Genomic DNA, 18,228 nt, shown 5'->3' with positions numbered 1-18,228 from the left:
ATGATGGACAACATCAAGATATATGGATCGTATGCGGAGACTAAGAGGAAGGCGGAAAATAGGGAAGACTAGAGAATGCTGTGTTTGTAGTGAAAGTGCCTTTGTTGTAGAAATCTATGAATGAATGTGTTAGCAAACAAGCTACTTATCACCAAGATTACTATTAAAAAAATATGAATAATTTCGAGGGAAAAATTGTTCCGGAGCCGGGTATCGAACCCGGGACCTTTGGTTTAACGTACCAACCACGTTAAACCAAAGGTCCCGGGTTCGATACCCGGCTCCGGAACAATTTTTCCCTCGAAATTATTCAAATCAACTTTACAGGGAGTTATACCTGAAATCTTGATTTGCAAAAAAATATGAGTTCTGTGAGCCCAACAAATATTTTCTGGAAATTTAGTTCTCTAAATACTTACTTACTTGCTGGCTTTCAAGGAACCCGGAGGTTCATTGCCGCCCTCACATAGGCCCGCCATTGGTCCCTATCCTGAGCAAGATTAATCCAGTCTCTATCATCATATCCCACCTCCCTCAAATCCATTTTAATATTATCTTCCCATCTACGTCTCGGCCTCCCCAAAGGTCTTTTTCCCTCCGGCCTCCCGACTAACACTCTATATGCATTTCTGGATTCGCCCATACGTGCTACATGTCCTGCCCATCTCAAACGTCTGGATTTTACGTTCCTAATTATGTCAGGTGAAGTATACAATGCGTGCAGCTCTGCGTTGTGTAACTTTCTCCATTCTCCTGTAAATTCATTCCTATAACAAAAATTCTGCTGTAATTATTGCATCATAAATCTCGGTGGATTTGTAAGGAATCGAATACCTCTTCCATCTATGAAACAATACTGTCGTCATATTCATCGTCATTAAATTATGACAACTTCCACTTCATGTCATTTCTACAATCGACGTAAATCTCTTGCCAACTTCTTGACAAACGTCCGACGTTACCCAATAGACACCAACCGGGAACCAGAAATAAACTCACCACAATCAAAAAATGCAGAGAAAAGAGCGAAACACTTCGGAGAGCTTCGGAAAGAGCGACAGAGAGAGGAAATCATATATTTTTAAAAATGTATGAACCACAGTTGCCTTCTGTTTGGCCAAGAACTTCCTGCGTCTCTGACGTCACATGACGAAGAGCTTCAGCAGCTTCAACGTTGAATGTTTTTCCTCGAAATAGATCGCACCACTTTCCAAAATCACCCCTCTCGCCCCTCTATCGCTCTGATGGGTCGAGTAGACGTTTGTGCCCGTCAGTTAGTTGTAATTCTGTGTGTGTGGTGACAATACAATACGCGTTGTGTCCCTGTGACAACCTCGTTCATTGTAGCCAGGTACGTGCTGTTCAACAATATGGTCGTTACGCTATGTTTACAAAAACGCTAATAACATTCTTTCGTTAATTTGACTTGCTAAGATTCTTCTTTCTACTGTCGCAAGGGTGTGTCAAACCTCTCTTATTTTTGTTTGAGAGATGAGGCGCTGTACGGTATTTTTACTAACTGGGACAACCTTCAAGGATCAAAAATACCTTTATTTTAAATTTCACTCAAGAGTTTCTCCATTGTTCAACTAATCGTATTCATTAGGAAAGTTTAAAGCTTATAAGCATTAACTTTGTCGGCACTATTACTATTAGGGGAGAGTCTGGTAGTATCGGACATCGGGTAATATCGGACAGTGAGTTTCTTTCATCTACTACACGATGATAGTACCTGATTGACATGGTTACATTTCTGTGACGTCGCATAGAGAAACGTAACCATGTCATTCAGGTACTACCATATGGTGGTAGATGAAAGGAACGCACTGTCCGATACTACCCGACTCTCCCCTATTTATTAGAAAATGATTAACAGTACAAATGCAGTTAACTCACCACATAAATTTATTTTAATAAATACAATACGTATTCGTTTTATTAGATCAGTTCCTTTATCACTGTTTGTTTCTTTGGGTCATTACTTCGTTATTAGAAGTCTGATTTAGACGATTTCAAGGTAAATTATATTATATATGTATATATACACACAAAATTTAATTAAATTATATATATATATATATATATATATATATATATATATATATATATATATATACAGATAAAGAATTTAATTACATATTCTAATTTTGAAAAATTCAAAGTAAAATTAAATCTACAGATTATTATTTATATATAGTATATTTGCACAGGTTTCAAAATAACATACTCAATTGAACTAATAAAACACAATTCTTACATATCTAAAGGTACAATTAATTCAATAATAATTAAATGCTAAAATAATGACGCTAAACTAATAAAACATAATTAATTATAACATATAATTATTAAATAATCACTAAAATTGTAATGTTAAATTTCAGAGATCAATAAATACCAGCATGAGTTTGGCAAACAAGTCGTCAACTATATTATTATTATTATTATTATTATTATTATTATTATTATTATTATTATTATTATTATTATTATTATTATCATCATCATCATTATTATTACTATTACTACAGTTAATTCACTAATAACCAAATGCTAAAATACCGACGTTAAATTAAATTAACAGCATTTATACGATACCTAAAAATATAACTATTAATGCAAAGTAGCTATTTTATTAATCAACTTATAATAAATTATGTCTTAAAACAATATTTAAAAAATTGAAAAATACATACGTTAAGTCATAGCAGCAATTGCGTAACTTCGTCCCACCCACAAATTTTTCAGTTAGGAATATGCCAGTATTTCTTCATGTAATCTGTAATCTTTAATACTGAGTTATATCGGTTGACGATAATCCATTAACATAAAATTCTTTTGGTCTTACTGTCTTCCATCTTACTATTAACTCCTTAACAACGTCAATAATATTATATTAGTATCTATTCTATTATTATTAAGCCTATTATTACTATTACTTACTATTATTATTATTATTATTATTATTACTATTACTATTACTATTATTATTATTATTATTATTATTATTATTATTATTACATCCCGTCTTCTTGCCACAAATTTTGTAACATCCGTACCTTTCTTTAGCTTTTAATTTCCAAATAACAATAAAACACTTTCTGTAGTGTTTAGGCGCTACTTTCTTAAGCAGTGCAATCAAATTCTTGCATTTATTTTCGATTATGCATACTATAACGATATTCTTGGTATAATGGATACCAGTAATACCGATCGGGCTGTGTAACAAGATATGTAGGGCTAGTAGTTTTTTTTATTTTTTCAACCATTGGCTACAACATTCGTTTATACATTTCAATAGTCTCTCGAAATTATACATTGAATTGGATTGTGAAGGTGTTGTCGTAGGGTGCAATACGAGTGCAAGTGATGCCGTGGTGGTACTAATGTGCAGGTGATGCTGATGGTACAGGTGTATAGGTGATGCCGCGTATGCAGGTGATGGATGCTACGAATGTAAGCATAGACAAAATATGACTTAAAAACGACCTCCAACTCAATGTATACTTTCGAGAGACTATTGAAATTTATAAGCAAATGTTGCAACCAATGGTGGAAAAAATAAAGAAAAAACTACTAGCCCTACATATCTTGTTACACAGCCCGATCGGTATTACAGGTATCCATTATACCAAGAATATCGTTATAGTATGCATAATCGAAAATCCAACATGCATGGCATTACATATACGAACATATGCTCGTACATACATACATGCATGCATGCATGCATACATACATACATACATACATACATACATACATACATACATACATACATACATACATACATACATACATACATACATACATACATACATACACGTAGGCCTATATGCATACCTCACTATAAATGCATTTTATTTACACATATTAATTTATTTAAATCACGAAACTTATGAGCTGTGGAGATTTAAGCGTGGATGATATTATACAATTATTTTTGTAAACCGAGATAAAACTGAGAAAATATACACAACAGTAACCGCAACAAATCCTTCAAATTTCCACGGATCGCATCCTCAATACTTGTGCGGGAAGCCTTCAATGTGCAAGGAATGTATTACATTACATGAATAAATATAATTTCATACAATCTGTTAAGAATACAGATTTATTGTTTTCTCAGTTTTAAATAAACCGAAGGGGAAGTATGCAGATAACATATTACACATGGCAAGTTCTGAAAAAACTACGAAAAGTGACTCCATTCAAGGTTATAGGTATTTCAAACGCCGATTTCACGGTTAAGAAATAGGTATTTCAGTCACTGGAAGAAAAAAGATAGAAAAAGAGGCCGCTTTGGTTATTGATGACTTGGCTTTACTCCGACGTACTAGGAGAAAAAAGGACGGCGTTATAGTGACAGCCAGAATTAAGAAGTCGATGAGATATATTCGTAGTTAAAGGCTCCACTGACCTTAATCCAATCTGGCAACATGCAACCAACCACAAATCAAATGGTCAACGTTTATTGTAAGTTAGTTACGAAACAACAGCTGGACGATTATTGCGTAAGGCAGTGCAAATCCTAAGCTGCGCAAAATTAATGTCACTATTTTCACTATAACAAATATTTACAGCTCAATGACCTATTTTTATGTATCAAAGTATATGTACAAGTTGTCTACATCTAAAAACAAGAAGTTAAGACGATTATGGCTTGTCGCAAAGTTGTTTTATGCCTAGTGGATTACACTTCCCGAACCTAAAATGTTGGAACGGAATGGAATTTCGGGAGGGGGTACAACGACCCAGTACTGCGACCTCTCATGATCTATTGTGCTAACTCTCAAGGTAGGCGAATTCCCAAACCCACATCGGCTGACTATACTAAGGTTCGCTGCGTACCCAAGTTTCGAGCAGTAGGCTAGGATCCTCTGCCAGCCGGAATCAAACAATCGATTAAAATTATTAAACATTACTATTAGTATTATTAGTAAATAAATAAATAAATAAATATTATTATTATTATTATTACTATTACTACTACTAGTAGTAGTAGTAGTAGTAGTAGTATTTACTAGTGCTGTTGATCGATCAAAATATTTAATCGATTAACTGTTTGAATGTAATCGATTAATCGATAGATTAAATTAATGTTGCATATCTGTATGTATTGTATCGTTATATTACAAAACAACTATTTTAATTACTTATTAACATATTTATTATGAGGCTTATAATTTATTGTGTCAATTTCTCCGGGAATTTTTTAGACAAACATAAATAACAAAAAGTATGAAGACTCACCTAGTTAATACTGCTTCATCAATGATTTTAAACATGTGAGTGCATTCACATGCTCCGTATTAAGTGCCGCTCTACGTTTAGTAACAATGTTTCCTGCATCACTAAACACGAAAAAACTTTTTTTCTGTCAAGCACTTCTTCACGATCGTTCAATTTAAATCTAAACGTTTCACCTAGTTTACCTCTCAAACGTTCATATGACATAATGAAGTTTACACTTTTCATAAACCACAGAAAACTGATTTTTTTTCTTTACCAAACTAAACACAACCTTCATAAACAAACTCAGTACAGAAACTGCTATTGGAAAACTACAGCGGTCGAAACAGAAGACTGGCCCCTATTGTAATCGAATTACCATATTTTAGAAAGAGAAGAGGGTAGCTACGCTCTCACTTGCACACAGTGTAGACATGGCTATTTTATAAGGGATGAGAGGGACGAATCCCAGAAAAGTATGTGTTTAATATGCTAGGAAGATGAGCTGACAACAAGATGGAAGTTTTCTTGGAAACCCATAAAACTTAATAAGGGTTTCGCATTGTGTTTCAATTTTCAATATAGGTAGCCTAGGTCCCTGTTCTCATATCTCCATCTCTTTCTGAAGTGTTTGTACAAAGATTTTCCCTACGCTATCTGGTTTACAGTTAGAAAATAACAGTACTATTGTCTTTTAAGTAAGCAATATCCGAGAGAGAAATATTGTCGGAATTTTCAGTATGAGTTTGTATTAACAAAATGATAATAAAATTAATATCAACTACAACCGATTAATTTTAATCGACTCGATTATTCGATTAAATATCTTTGATCGATTAATTTTACAACAGAAATTGATCGATTATTCGATTAGATTAATCATTATATCCCATAAAACTAGTATTTATATCTTTATTACGGTTATCAATGTTACAAGCAATGGATATTTTTCACTGTTGAACAGTAATTTCGCCATTACCATTTGTTTGTTTTTATCAATCTTCTTCTTTCTTCGTTAAACACAATAACAAAAATACTATGTAAACGAAGAGGGAATCAAGAACCAACCGTTGACTGCATCTCTTCAACACAAATTATTCAATAGGAAATTACATTTATCGTGAAACTTCCACCAATCCTCTCACCAATCCTTTCCTCTCAAATTCATTGACGTTCCCATTATTACAGAAGACAAAGTTTCACATGAATCCAGACCACATGCAAATTCTATGACGAAAATACGCAAAGGAAATAAACATCGTTTCAACGTTCTGGAGACTTGGCTGTGTTCCCTAGTATTGGAAGGTGAGCCGAGACGAAAATATTGTGACGTAACTAGAGTAGCACATGTTTACCAAACGAAGACTCTCTGCGACCTTAATCCAACACTGGCAGAAGTGTAACAAGCCTGATATAAATGACCAAATTAATTGTCAGAAGTCCGATTTTATGGAAGCTAAATGTTTGTCACAGTCAACAGATGAACTCGCGATAAAGCTGTACCATTTAGCTACATTTAATTAGCAAATACCATTACAATCCAGTGTTCTATTTCTTTCACACATACAGGAAATATTTTGTGACAAAATAAATTCATTTATGCCGGTGCTATAAACGTGTGTGAAGTGGTGCATATTTTGTTAAATAAAAGCCGAGAGATTAGCCTGATTTTGCATGTCGGTATTTTAAACCACTATGACATAAAACACTGGTGTGAGTTGATACATAAATACAACAAAATAATATGCTGTGACCAATGTTGTTGTTTAGTCAACTATCCGAAGACAGGTCTGGACTAGAGTTGAACAGTGATCGAGAGAACAAGACTAACAGCGCCCGCAAAGCCGAAAACCCGCACGACAATATTGACTACATCGCGTCGTTGACGAAAAGACTGCTTCTGAGCGTTTCAAGACTTTGGGAATTATCGAGTCTCGAACGTCAAGCGGCCCTGAATCGTCACAGTTGTTTATACTCACAGACCAGACTGAAATTTTAGCTGTTTTGACAACTGTTATATATGTATAAACAATCAAATAGCCTATTTGAAACGTCATCTCTGTCTTTCAGTGTAGGCCTATATAATTACTATGTCCTTATTAAAAGGCTAGGATTTTTCTTTGTTTGAGATCAAGTGTACAATCTCAAGTAAAAAAAAAAAATATTAACGCTTTATTTAGCGTTATGTTTTATGTTTTAAGAATTTTTTTTTCTATTTATATAAACTTCGGGAATATCTGATAATAGAACCAGAACATTTTGATAACTACGATACTCTTTTGTTTTGTCTTTTTGTCTCAATTAAAGATTTCTAATGTCATTTATTTCAATTATGTATGTTATTCAAGGTTACGAAATCTTTCCAGGCCGACCAAATGCTATTTCGAGAATGATGAGCGAGACTCGAAGCGCACGGGAGTTACGAGACGAGACTCGAAAGACAACTGCAACGAACACAATGAGCGAGAGCGGTATTTAGTTTTATTCATCTCTAGTCTGGACACCAACAAGGCATCACTCATGAGGCAACTAGGCCAGGAGATAATGGGGTAGGGTGGCCAGTTTCTTTCCCCCTCCATTGTATAGGCCTACATCGCTGACTAGTACATATTCCACTAATCAGACATGAGATGTATATAACAATTGTTCTTCCTCTGACACATATCGTCAAGTGAGATGTACTGCCTAATAATTAATAGATGTAAATATCAGCCAGAACCTCAATCAGAGGTGTCTATGACCAATAACTCTCTTCAATCAGCCATTTCTTGTTGTTAGGACCCACAGTACTTTAAGACACTTACAGTCCCTCTGGTAGCTGAGCGCCAGAGAAAGGACTTACTCCCCAAACTCAGATTCGATCCCGGTGTTTGATATTTATGTAAAAATAATAATAATTGAAGTTTTAAAATTCTGTCTGCAGGGGTTTGTTGCATATAATGTGGAGCAAATGCGTACAAAATTTCAGAACCATATCTTTAATAGATCATGAGAAAATGTTCCTTATATTTTGTGATATCAGGTTAGGTTAGGTGGTTTCGTAATTAGGCTTCCTGACATGGTAAGGTATTGTAATTAAGAATCATAATAGAGTCAGTCATTGTAAATACCTGTACCAAATTTCAGAAGAATAGCTCAAAAATTGTGAGATCAGTGATTAATTATATACAACAGTGTACAGTATTTGAGACTACGTCTCCCCTTAAAAGAAGCGCGCACATGCAACTATCAATATATCGTTGATGTATTACATTCAAGACATTACTAGTGGCTTGAGCAGTGAATGCTGTATTTATTTTTTACACTGTTAATTAAAATTTCAAGTTCTTTGTTTTATGATAATTATTTTTTTAATTCTCATCACGCAGTGATCTACGATTATTTGGAGTCACACAACCACAAACTACTTAAACGTTCAACGCAATTATATAGATTCTACGAATCCCTGCCATCCTTGTACTTTTAACTTATTACTCTCTATACTTTCACCGATTGAACACCATTATCCATTTTACAATATATCACAATATTACGAGGATGAATCACAGACAAATCAGCTGACGATTAAAATTTAACATAAACACATACCATATCACTCGTTTAATCTGTACAAGCTATTGGTATATCATACGACGCAGAATTCAATTAAAACACAACTGCAGATATCATAACATTTATGCCCACCTGAAGTTCATACATATGAGAAGTATTTTTGGCATGGGGAACACCTCGGCACAGCACTTTTAGAATTAGTTACACCAGCGTGTAAACAAATTCCATCTATTTCTGCATCACGGCATAAGTTCTCAACTCTGCAAGACACTTCATATAAATAACTACGTAACATAGTTCCAAGCAGTTGGTTACATCTCAACTCTGCTGGGTCAAGTAACAGCATAATTCGTCTCAGTCCTCATAAAAGAATCTTCTATATACCGTTACCACAGCTACAAAGAAACAATGTTTTGAAATGTCGCGTAATAACGACGCTGTTTGTTAATGAGTTACCTGAGAAACGCCAAAAAGCAGCATAATTCTCGCGATCGAAAGAATTTTAGAATGTATATACAGTCACGAAGCTTGAGTTGTGAGAGTGCTAGAAACAAAAGACTGTGCCGGTACTATTTCGCATTGTCTGTAATGAGGCGATATTTGCGATCCTAGTGGTCAGCAACTATCTATGGATGCATATTTACTACGTATTGAGCTTCGTGACTGTATATACTAGACTGTGGTGTAACCATATCAAAAGTTTTCCCTAATTTTGTTTATTGACTCTGTTAAGTCTAAGTACCAGAATACTCGTCCTGACTAAGCTTTAAAAACGTGCGCGCGCAGGACTCTATCCTCCTTCGCACACAGAACATGGATAAATATATAATAGGATGCGAAACTGCGGTCAGCACCATCTGGCGGAGGGGGACTGAAATAAGATGATCAGCGCCCAACGTCGTAGGTGAACATTAGAATAACGTGTTGGGTACATTACCCAGAGTTCTCTATTAATTCATTCGAGATATTGTTCGAAGAGCAAGATGGCAGACAGAAACTTGCTGATAAGTGAACATAAAGCGATACGTGTGTGTATAAGCAGTGTATGTTAAACAGTGATGTTTAGGGACGTTGTAAAAATGGTGTTGTTGAATGTATTGTAAAGTAACAGTAATATAATAAATTGAACTATCTAAGTAGTTCTTGCAGACTTTTTCATTGCGCTGTACAATAAATACCCAAAGAATACAATCCCAATTATCTAACCTTTTGCTTTATTTTTTTGTCTCTGTCTGGTTATATTTTAATTGGGTAGTGTAAAATAGATCGTCTCTTTTATCTTCCTGTTGGCTCCGGTAAGAATTTTCAGTAGAAGATTCTGTGAGGATTAAAAATGTAAATGTTTTATTTTAAATTGGGTTAGTTTTGAATATCGATGAGGGTAGGAGGGAATACTTTCTGCACAGTTTAACATTTTCGTCACCAGGTGCGCTGCTAAATGCATGGAGTAACTACTCTTTTCGCTACGTGGTGCGCTGCTAGATGTAATAACGCCCCTCCCCCAACAGGTGGCAGCAAGATCAATTTCTACAATAGCGCCGCTAGTATGTGTTACGGGAAACTCAGTAAGTTTCGCATCCTATTATATATTCACCCATGCACAGAACATAACGCAGCCTAATCGCAGGTGGCTAGACTATCTCGGTTTATACACTGAAGCGACACAACAGCGTTTCCTTCTCGTGGGTGTTGTTTCTTGTGCTGCAATTTTTAACAATCTCTACCAAGCATGGAAAGAGATCAGATGATGATCGGCATTAAAAATGTGACTTTGATTCTGTTAGTTTTCTTAAAAGCAATAATTCTTTGTGTCTTTAACATTTGAGCAGAAGCTGAACTTAAGTATAAAATAAATAGGCAGTCCTCAATTAAATATGCCTCAGAAAGACGGAAATGAGACTAGAAAATGTCAGTGTTTGGTACTATATGTGGTTTTGAGCAGGTGAAGAACCTTGGTGTCGTATTAGTATTTCCGCAGTAAAAATCTCTGAGGTAAAAGCTATGAAGTATGCATAGAGAAAAACATATTAACAATGCAGAAATGCTCCACATATTAGGAAGAAACAATAGAACACTGGCGGAAACATCATGTGCAGCTGTTAGACATAATGAAAATGTGACACGAAATAGACTAATATCTGGTCACATTGTTGATGTAGTATGACACCTTGGACGACGAGAATAAAATAATAAATAGACAGTCCTCAATTAAATATGCCTCAGAAAGACGGAAATGAGATTAGAAAATGTCAAAGTACTTGGTACTATATGTGGTTTTGAGCAAGTGAAGAACGTACTTGTATTTCCGCAGTAAAAATCTTTGAAGTAAAAGCTATGAGGTATGCATAGAGAAAAACATATTAACAATGCAGAAATGTTCCACGTGTTAGGAAGAAACAATAGAACACTGGCGGAAACATCATGTTTAGAAGCTGTTAGATATAATGAAAATGAGAATATTTGGTCACATTGTTGATGCTGTATGACACCTTGGACGGCAAGAATAAATTAGCATTTAGAGGAAATCAAGAAGCTAAGAATCAATAAGTAAATACAGTTAGAAACCTTGGAAGAAGGTGGCAATAGAAGAAGTCTTCCATGAAAGACCAACTTGAAAGCAGTTTTGTTTTTAAAGGCACATCTTCAGATATTCAGAACGATTTGATTCAGTCTGTCACTAATGTTTTAAGGAAATTATTTAGATATTCTGCGTCTACCCATACTTTCTTGTTACGCTACGCCACTGATAACTGTGATTACAGCTTATGGGATTTCCTGAAGAATACTGTGCACAGAGATAATGTTCACAGTATTGAATTGAATATTGCAACTTTGATAGCTGTGAAGAGAAACTCTTGTTCCAGCCTTCTAATAGGGAAAGAAGTCCTGACTAGCACCATATCATAACTGAACAATTAAGGATGAATAAAGAGACAATGTTCAACAAGATTCAAGAGTCATGACTCAAACCAGCACAATGTGCAAAATCTCCCTTCCTTGTACACATTGATCAGTCAACACAACTGCACACTCTTACACAATCATGCATGACTAAGTATACTTCACATATCAGCACACACAGTCAGAATTTCACTCAAGTAACCTGTAAGAAATTAAGGAACAAATCACACGTTTATTTTTAAAGCCGTATTCGAGAAGGAACAGCTGTGTAACTAATTATATAAAAAGTGGTCTGCAATTGGCATTCATCTAGGACCATTGAACGACACGCTTCAGATGAGGGCATCGATCCCAGAACTCAACTTACTTATCCTTCATTTTTTAACAAGTTTTACAGTGGGATTGTCACTCGAATAATAAACGATCGATAAATTTCATATTCTTAGTACAGTTTATCATCGGACTTTACGATGGATTTCCTTCGTTACCTTTTTTTCGCCCTTCATAACTCCATTTGTTTACCTGTCCTCTTTTTCATGCATTCCTTTTTACTTCTTAACCATATTCATTAATTCTTTATTTACTTCGTCACTCATTTCACTAGATATGTTTCATAATTTATTCTTTAGCATATTTCCTTATATATCAGTTTACAACAATGTATATAGATGGTAAAGAAATACAAAAATATTAAAAGTGGTGGATTATTATTTATGATGTTTACTCTTTATTTGTTAATTTATTTATCTATTTACAACACTACAGTAACGGCAAACAAATAGTACATTATGCAACGAGCCTATAATGGTAGTAATTAAGACGCGAGTATGTTTATGAAACGAGCGCAAGCGAGTTTCATAATTTTCATACCAGCGTCTTAATTACCATTATAGGCAAGTTTCATACGACTTTTTATGCTCGACCATATTTCTAACTTGAAATTATTCATAAGTATTCATGTTATTCTTATCTGACTGGGGAGCGGAACTGGACTTGTGCAATATCTCGTAAATTGTGAGATGTGCGCAGACGCGAAAGTATTGATTTTTTTCCGAGAAACAAATGTCATTGACTTTGATATAATCTAGAGAGTAAAATGAACATTAATCTTGATATAACCTTGAAATTGATTTAGACATTGAAAAACGAGATGACAAATTTAATTTATTTGAATATTATTTATAATTAAGGCTAATTATTATAGTAACAGAACATAATCTTCTGCGACAGTATTGGATTTCCAGCATCCGTGACGTTTCGCTAGTTGTCTTTCGATTGCATATCCGAGAATAATCGATACTTGCGCTTTCATATTGCTACAATGGTGTTTTCTGATTGGTGGAACACCTGAACTTTAATTAATAGGTGTACTTTAATGAGGTCCATTAAAGGGCTGCTACCAGGTGTATAATTACTACATTTCGGCATGGTCGAGCATAAAGGTTATTATTATTATTATTATTATTATTATTATTATTATTATTATTATTATTATTATATTATATTATATTATATTATATTATATTATATTATATTATACTATTACCATTATTATTATATTATTTTATTATTATTATTATTATTATTATTATTATTAACAGCATTATTTCGCAAAGAATATTGCAAATACAATGCCGTGTATAAGATAATTCCTAATTAAGATTGTATATGACATTATATGGTGAAAAAAATACGAATTTACTGTCACATTTATAAGCTCTGGTAGAATATTTTAATCATTTTTCACGTCAAATCTGAAAAACGTTCACAAAAAAACTTGGCTCTACTTAGAGCACACAAGAATAATTATATATAAGGTAATCTGATTCTGTTTGACTTCCAGTAACAGAAATTTGTGAAATTTTGACGATTCGCTGCTACCGCTTATCTGTAGGTAATGCTTTATAGTTACCCTAGAATTTCATCCCCCGAAGTGTATCAATCATTTACGGGCACAGTTTGTATGTGTACGCACTCATATATATATATATATATATATATATATATATATATATATATATATATACTACAAGGTTTAATAGCAACTCAATAAAAAGATAATACTTTTATTTTTTAGTTCTGTCCTATTTTATTTATTTTAGAAACACTGAGACAGTAGAAAGACAGTTTCTTATAACTAAATTGTATTACTCTAGGAGAACTCTCTTATTTAATGTATTTGAATTCCATCTTTTTTTTTTTTTTACCATTTCTTTAATTTATATTCATATTTCACTATTTTTCCTTATTCACTTTTCCCTTTCAATTTTATTTCTTTCTCTTTCATTTCTTTCCTTCTATAACCCCTACTTTCATTGCTTGCTTCCTTTCACACATTTCATTATAGCATCACTTAAAAAGTAACGCCAAGTTCCGCAGACGGCAACCGTTTCTTTCCATTCATTTCGCAACTCGTCTCCTCTCTTCTATCTTTGTTGAGTTCCAATAATCCAAAACGTCTCACTGCCTCAACGTTCAGGAATGATGATTGTTTGTAAAATGGCCAAGTTGTACCTGGTGACTAAGCACCGGACGAAAGAGGCGTATGGAGGCATGGAGATAAGATAATCCGCCGTCTGGGAACCCCTCAAACTACATAAAAGCTATTTTAATGCTTGGAGTTCACCTAAGCTTTTCACTTCAATTTAATTCATTGCTTTGTAGTGCATGGCAGAGTTTAATAATGCTTCTTTTGCTTTCTTTATTTTATGGCAGAAAGGGCGTAACTAACCTGGCCACTGTAGTACTACGCAGTTGACGTCATGTAAGTTGCTTTTTTTATGTCTGGCATGTTGCCTGCCTTTTTCCCTTGAAGCCTTTAGACTGGCTTTTGTAAAATTAGACCCTTGCTCTCTTGTTTGAGAACGATATTTCAAAGCATGCCAGTGTTAAGTCTCCAATTCACGAGAATTAATGTCCGTAGAAGAATGAAAAATACGGAATGAAAATTGTTTTCGCTATATTTCGCTTCACAGAATATAAAACAATGTAGCTAAGAACAGCAGTTCTGGAGTATTCCGCACTTATGAATAAACTATGGTATTTTATGACGGATAAAAATGTAAGATTTCAGTAGAGGGAATTATCCTTGTCTGTATAAAAAATGTGGTGAATAGGAATTTATTTCGGTGTTATTTCCTATTATATAAGTATGTTTTTTATCTTAATTGTGTACTTCAATTTGTTTTCAACGGTCACATAAATTACTTAGGCCATGGATCGGTGAAAATGTCGAGAAAAAAAAACATTAAAAATGGAAATTTTGTCTTTAACCCTAAAAAATAAAATGTTTCAGTTTTCTAAATCTGTGCTAATTTTGGCCCTATGACAATTTAAAGCCCCTCAGGACGAATTTAAAGGGACCAGTGGGTGCGTGGCACTGCAACCCTTTACTGACACTCAGCTGTCATTCTGACAGACTTTGTTCTTCATTCTAACTAATTCTACTTTCCATTCAGTTCATATTTCCCGCTGTTATGTTGGAGAAAAATGTGTATGGTAGATCTACTGTATATGGAAAGGAAGGGTATCGATAGTATATATCACATCCATGCTGTACTTTGATACTCGTTTTCTCGATTTTCCAATTTTTCAACATTTTGTAACATTCAAAATCCTCTAAAGAATGCAGTTTTTCTCCAACCTCAGTGAAATTTTGCACAGAAGTCCATAAAAGCATGTGAAGTAAACTGACACATATGTTTTATTCTGCTATCGAAAGTATTCAAATCACCATGTGTTGAGGACGTGATAAGTTTTAAAAATTGAAAAATTAACAACTAAAAGAGTACCTAACTATCTTTCTTCTCAAAAAGTAATTTGAAAAACATGAAAAGCACGTCTCATATTTTACATACATCAGGGATAAATTAAACATGAATTTAAAGAAAAATTATGTAAACTATGAAAAATGGGACAATATACTTCAGTATTACAAAAAACAACAAAAATTAATTATAAGTAATTGGAATATCATCGTGCAAATTTGTGTCCTGCATGTCCACATAGTAAAAAATATGTGGTAAAAGTTTTAGATTAACTGGTGTAAAAATGTAGAAGTTAGAAATTTCACAGATCCATAGTCTTAACTCAAGAAGTCTTTTACTTTCTACTTTTGCGTATTAAAAAAGGTCGAAAGAAATAAAATATTTTATGAATTCTATATTTGGAATTTAACCGATGAAAGTATTTTATATTTTATTTCCAACAGCGTATTAATTTCCGCAATACGAACATTTGATACGTAAAAACGTTTAATCATACATAAAAAAATTCGACTGAAAAAACAACAAAATTTCTCCAAAGTCCAATGAAAATAAAACAATTAAGTCTAAAATATTTCGTAATATGCAAGAGTTTCATGTTATTTCTTGAATGAAAATTTAATATTTGCTTTCTGCCGTCATTAAAAGATTGAGTTATGAAGATGCAAATTATTTCCGTGCATTTGACCTTTTCGTTGATAACGAAAATTCTGAAATTGTAACTACAGTATATTCTAATAGCTGTAAGTCTACTTGTTAAGTTAAAATAAATTCATTCTCACTGAACAAAAACAGATAGATAATTTCGACAATAAATAGGAATAGTTTTAAATCCAATGAAAGTATTGTTGCCTTAATAGCGAATACACCTCTTTGTTTGCAATGTTGATTAAGAAACACAATATGACTACATTACAGTATTTTAATCTCGTCAGTAAAACAAGCACATGATGTTAAAATAAAATTCAATCGTAGAGGATAGGCCTATAACAACTTCATTATTTTAATTGAAGGGTTCAGAGCCACAGTGGGCCAAACGCCATTTATTAAAAACGAGAAAACAAGGGTTAAAATTAAGTGATTACCATAATTCAATGAAACATATAGCAAGTAATATAAAATATGCACATTAAACTAAATGATATGTCAATTTTCATTAAACTATTGTATTAACTTTAACCTTTGCTTTCTCTATTTTTAATAAATGGCGCTTGGCCCACTATGGTTCTGAACCCTCCAATTATATAGCATTAGTCATAAAATTACGAGTAGTGATGAGCAGAAAATCACTGACTTGGTGATTTTATCACGGTGATCGAAAAATCACGATCACACCAGTGATTAAACAGCTCTTTAAACAGTGATCACAGTTCGAGAGCTAAACTGCTCACCAGCTGAACAGTTCACGTTATTTACTCACTGCTTGCGCTGCGCTGCTGTACTTGCTACCTAGTGACAACACTGGGAACTACTACGCCCGCGAACTGTGAGCGCTCGATTTTGACAATACATTCATGGCGAAGTGCATCAACATTGATTAAAAACGCAGTAATCACAGATTACGAAACGACGGTTAAACAGTAGCCGTGGTTAAAATGTAATTTATGTGCACCATTCATAATCACCGATTACTAAAACATGGCTAGCTGACACCTCATTTAACCAGAGTAAAGTCTATGATGGTACATTGTTTCTACAAAATGGCTAAAGGAAAGCATCCATACCGCTGCAAAGATAATAGTCAACGTCTAAAAACGACTGCGCTCACTATGTTCTACATCGAAATGAACGCATCCTACATTTTCGCGTTGCATTTGTTTGCCTTTGGGCGCTGTTATATTTGTGAGTTCCATTTCTTTGTTTTTCAGTACTGTTAGGTTAAAATCGTACAAAATGGAAAATTGAATCCAAAAATGATTATATCCCAATGTTAGGTTGAAGTATCGATAGACTTAATTACTAGATTTAAATGTATTATATAAAAAAGATGGAATATCCATAAAGGAAAAGGATGCAGAAGATTGGTAGGAATGTGTGTACGATCTTGGACCCCATTTACACCAGGGAATTGTGCATTATCCTAAGATCCATCCATAACCTCTCTTTGTTCAGCCAGTGACATAGAGAAAGAGATACCGGTATTCCAGTATTCCCTCTTAAAATACAGAAAATAACAGTTACATAGAATCGTAATATAAGCAGCCGATCCGTAAGAGAAATATGATTGTTCTTGTGTTATTTCAAGTAATTCATTTGTAGATTTTGATAAACGAAATCCCTCCTGAAATTTTCTGTCACCTAATTCCTCGTAAGAATTCTCTCTTTCCACTAAAGAACCTTCACGCTCACGCTCTATCCAAGTAATTCAAATACTGCACAATAATAATTGTCTTCGAAATAATCACCTGTGGTTCTGGCCGCCATTTTGCTTTACTTGCTCTACTAATCGCTGGTTATCTCCTTTAACCGCTCATATTTGGCCGGTTAGAGATTACTGTGGTTAACCTCCTATTTAAGTCGTAAACGAGATCGATCCACCGTAAAAATGCTTAATCAGGGATTAGGTGACAATTTTAACCGATAGTTACACTAACCGACGTTGATGCACGTGGGCATCAATGTAGCCAACTCAGTAGATTTCAGGCTGATCCTGGCAGATTTCAATTTCTTAAAGCCGGAAAATATACTATTATCATCAACCCACAGCCGAAAATCTGGCAGGTTTTTACATTGCTTAATTGATTCCATTATTTTAAGCAGTGACATTATTAATTTGCTA

At 34.0% G+C, this 18,228-nt stretch overlaps 2 protein-coding genes across 4 annotated transcripts in view; one reads left to right on the top strand and one right to left on the bottom strand.

The window, feature by feature from the left end:
* LOC138701288 (trichoplein keratin filament-binding protein-like) overlaps positions 1–18,228 on the bottom strand; it is a 354,032-nt gene that overhangs the window by 302,730 nt on the left and 33,074 nt on the right. The window lies entirely within an intron of this gene.
* LOC138701287 (glutamic acid-rich protein-like) overlaps positions 1,193–18,228 on the top strand; it is an 88,498-nt gene continuing 71,462 nt past the window's right edge. Inside the window, exons 1-2 of one of the 2 annotated variants that reach the window (XM_069828019.1) lie at positions 1,214–1,351; positions 14,401–14,449. In XM_069828019.1, the coding sequence (XP_069684120.1) occupies positions 14,448–14,449 (2 nt within the window). In that variant the 5' untranslated portion in view covers positions 1,214–1,351; positions 14,401–14,447. Of the gene's footprint in view, positions 1,352–14,400; positions 14,450–18,228 lie in introns of both variants that reach the window. The other variant, XM_069828020.1, reaches the window with a different exon arrangement.

This window comes from Periplaneta americana, chromosome 6 (assembly GCF_040183065.1).
Source record: "Periplaneta americana isolate PAMFEO1 chromosome 6, P.americana_PAMFEO1_priV1, whole genome shotgun sequence".
In the NCBI taxonomy this organism is placed as follows: Eukaryota; Metazoa; Arthropoda; class Insecta; order Blattodea; family Blattidae; genus Periplaneta; species Periplaneta americana.
This window is presented reverse-complemented; position numbering and strand designations above follow the sequence as displayed.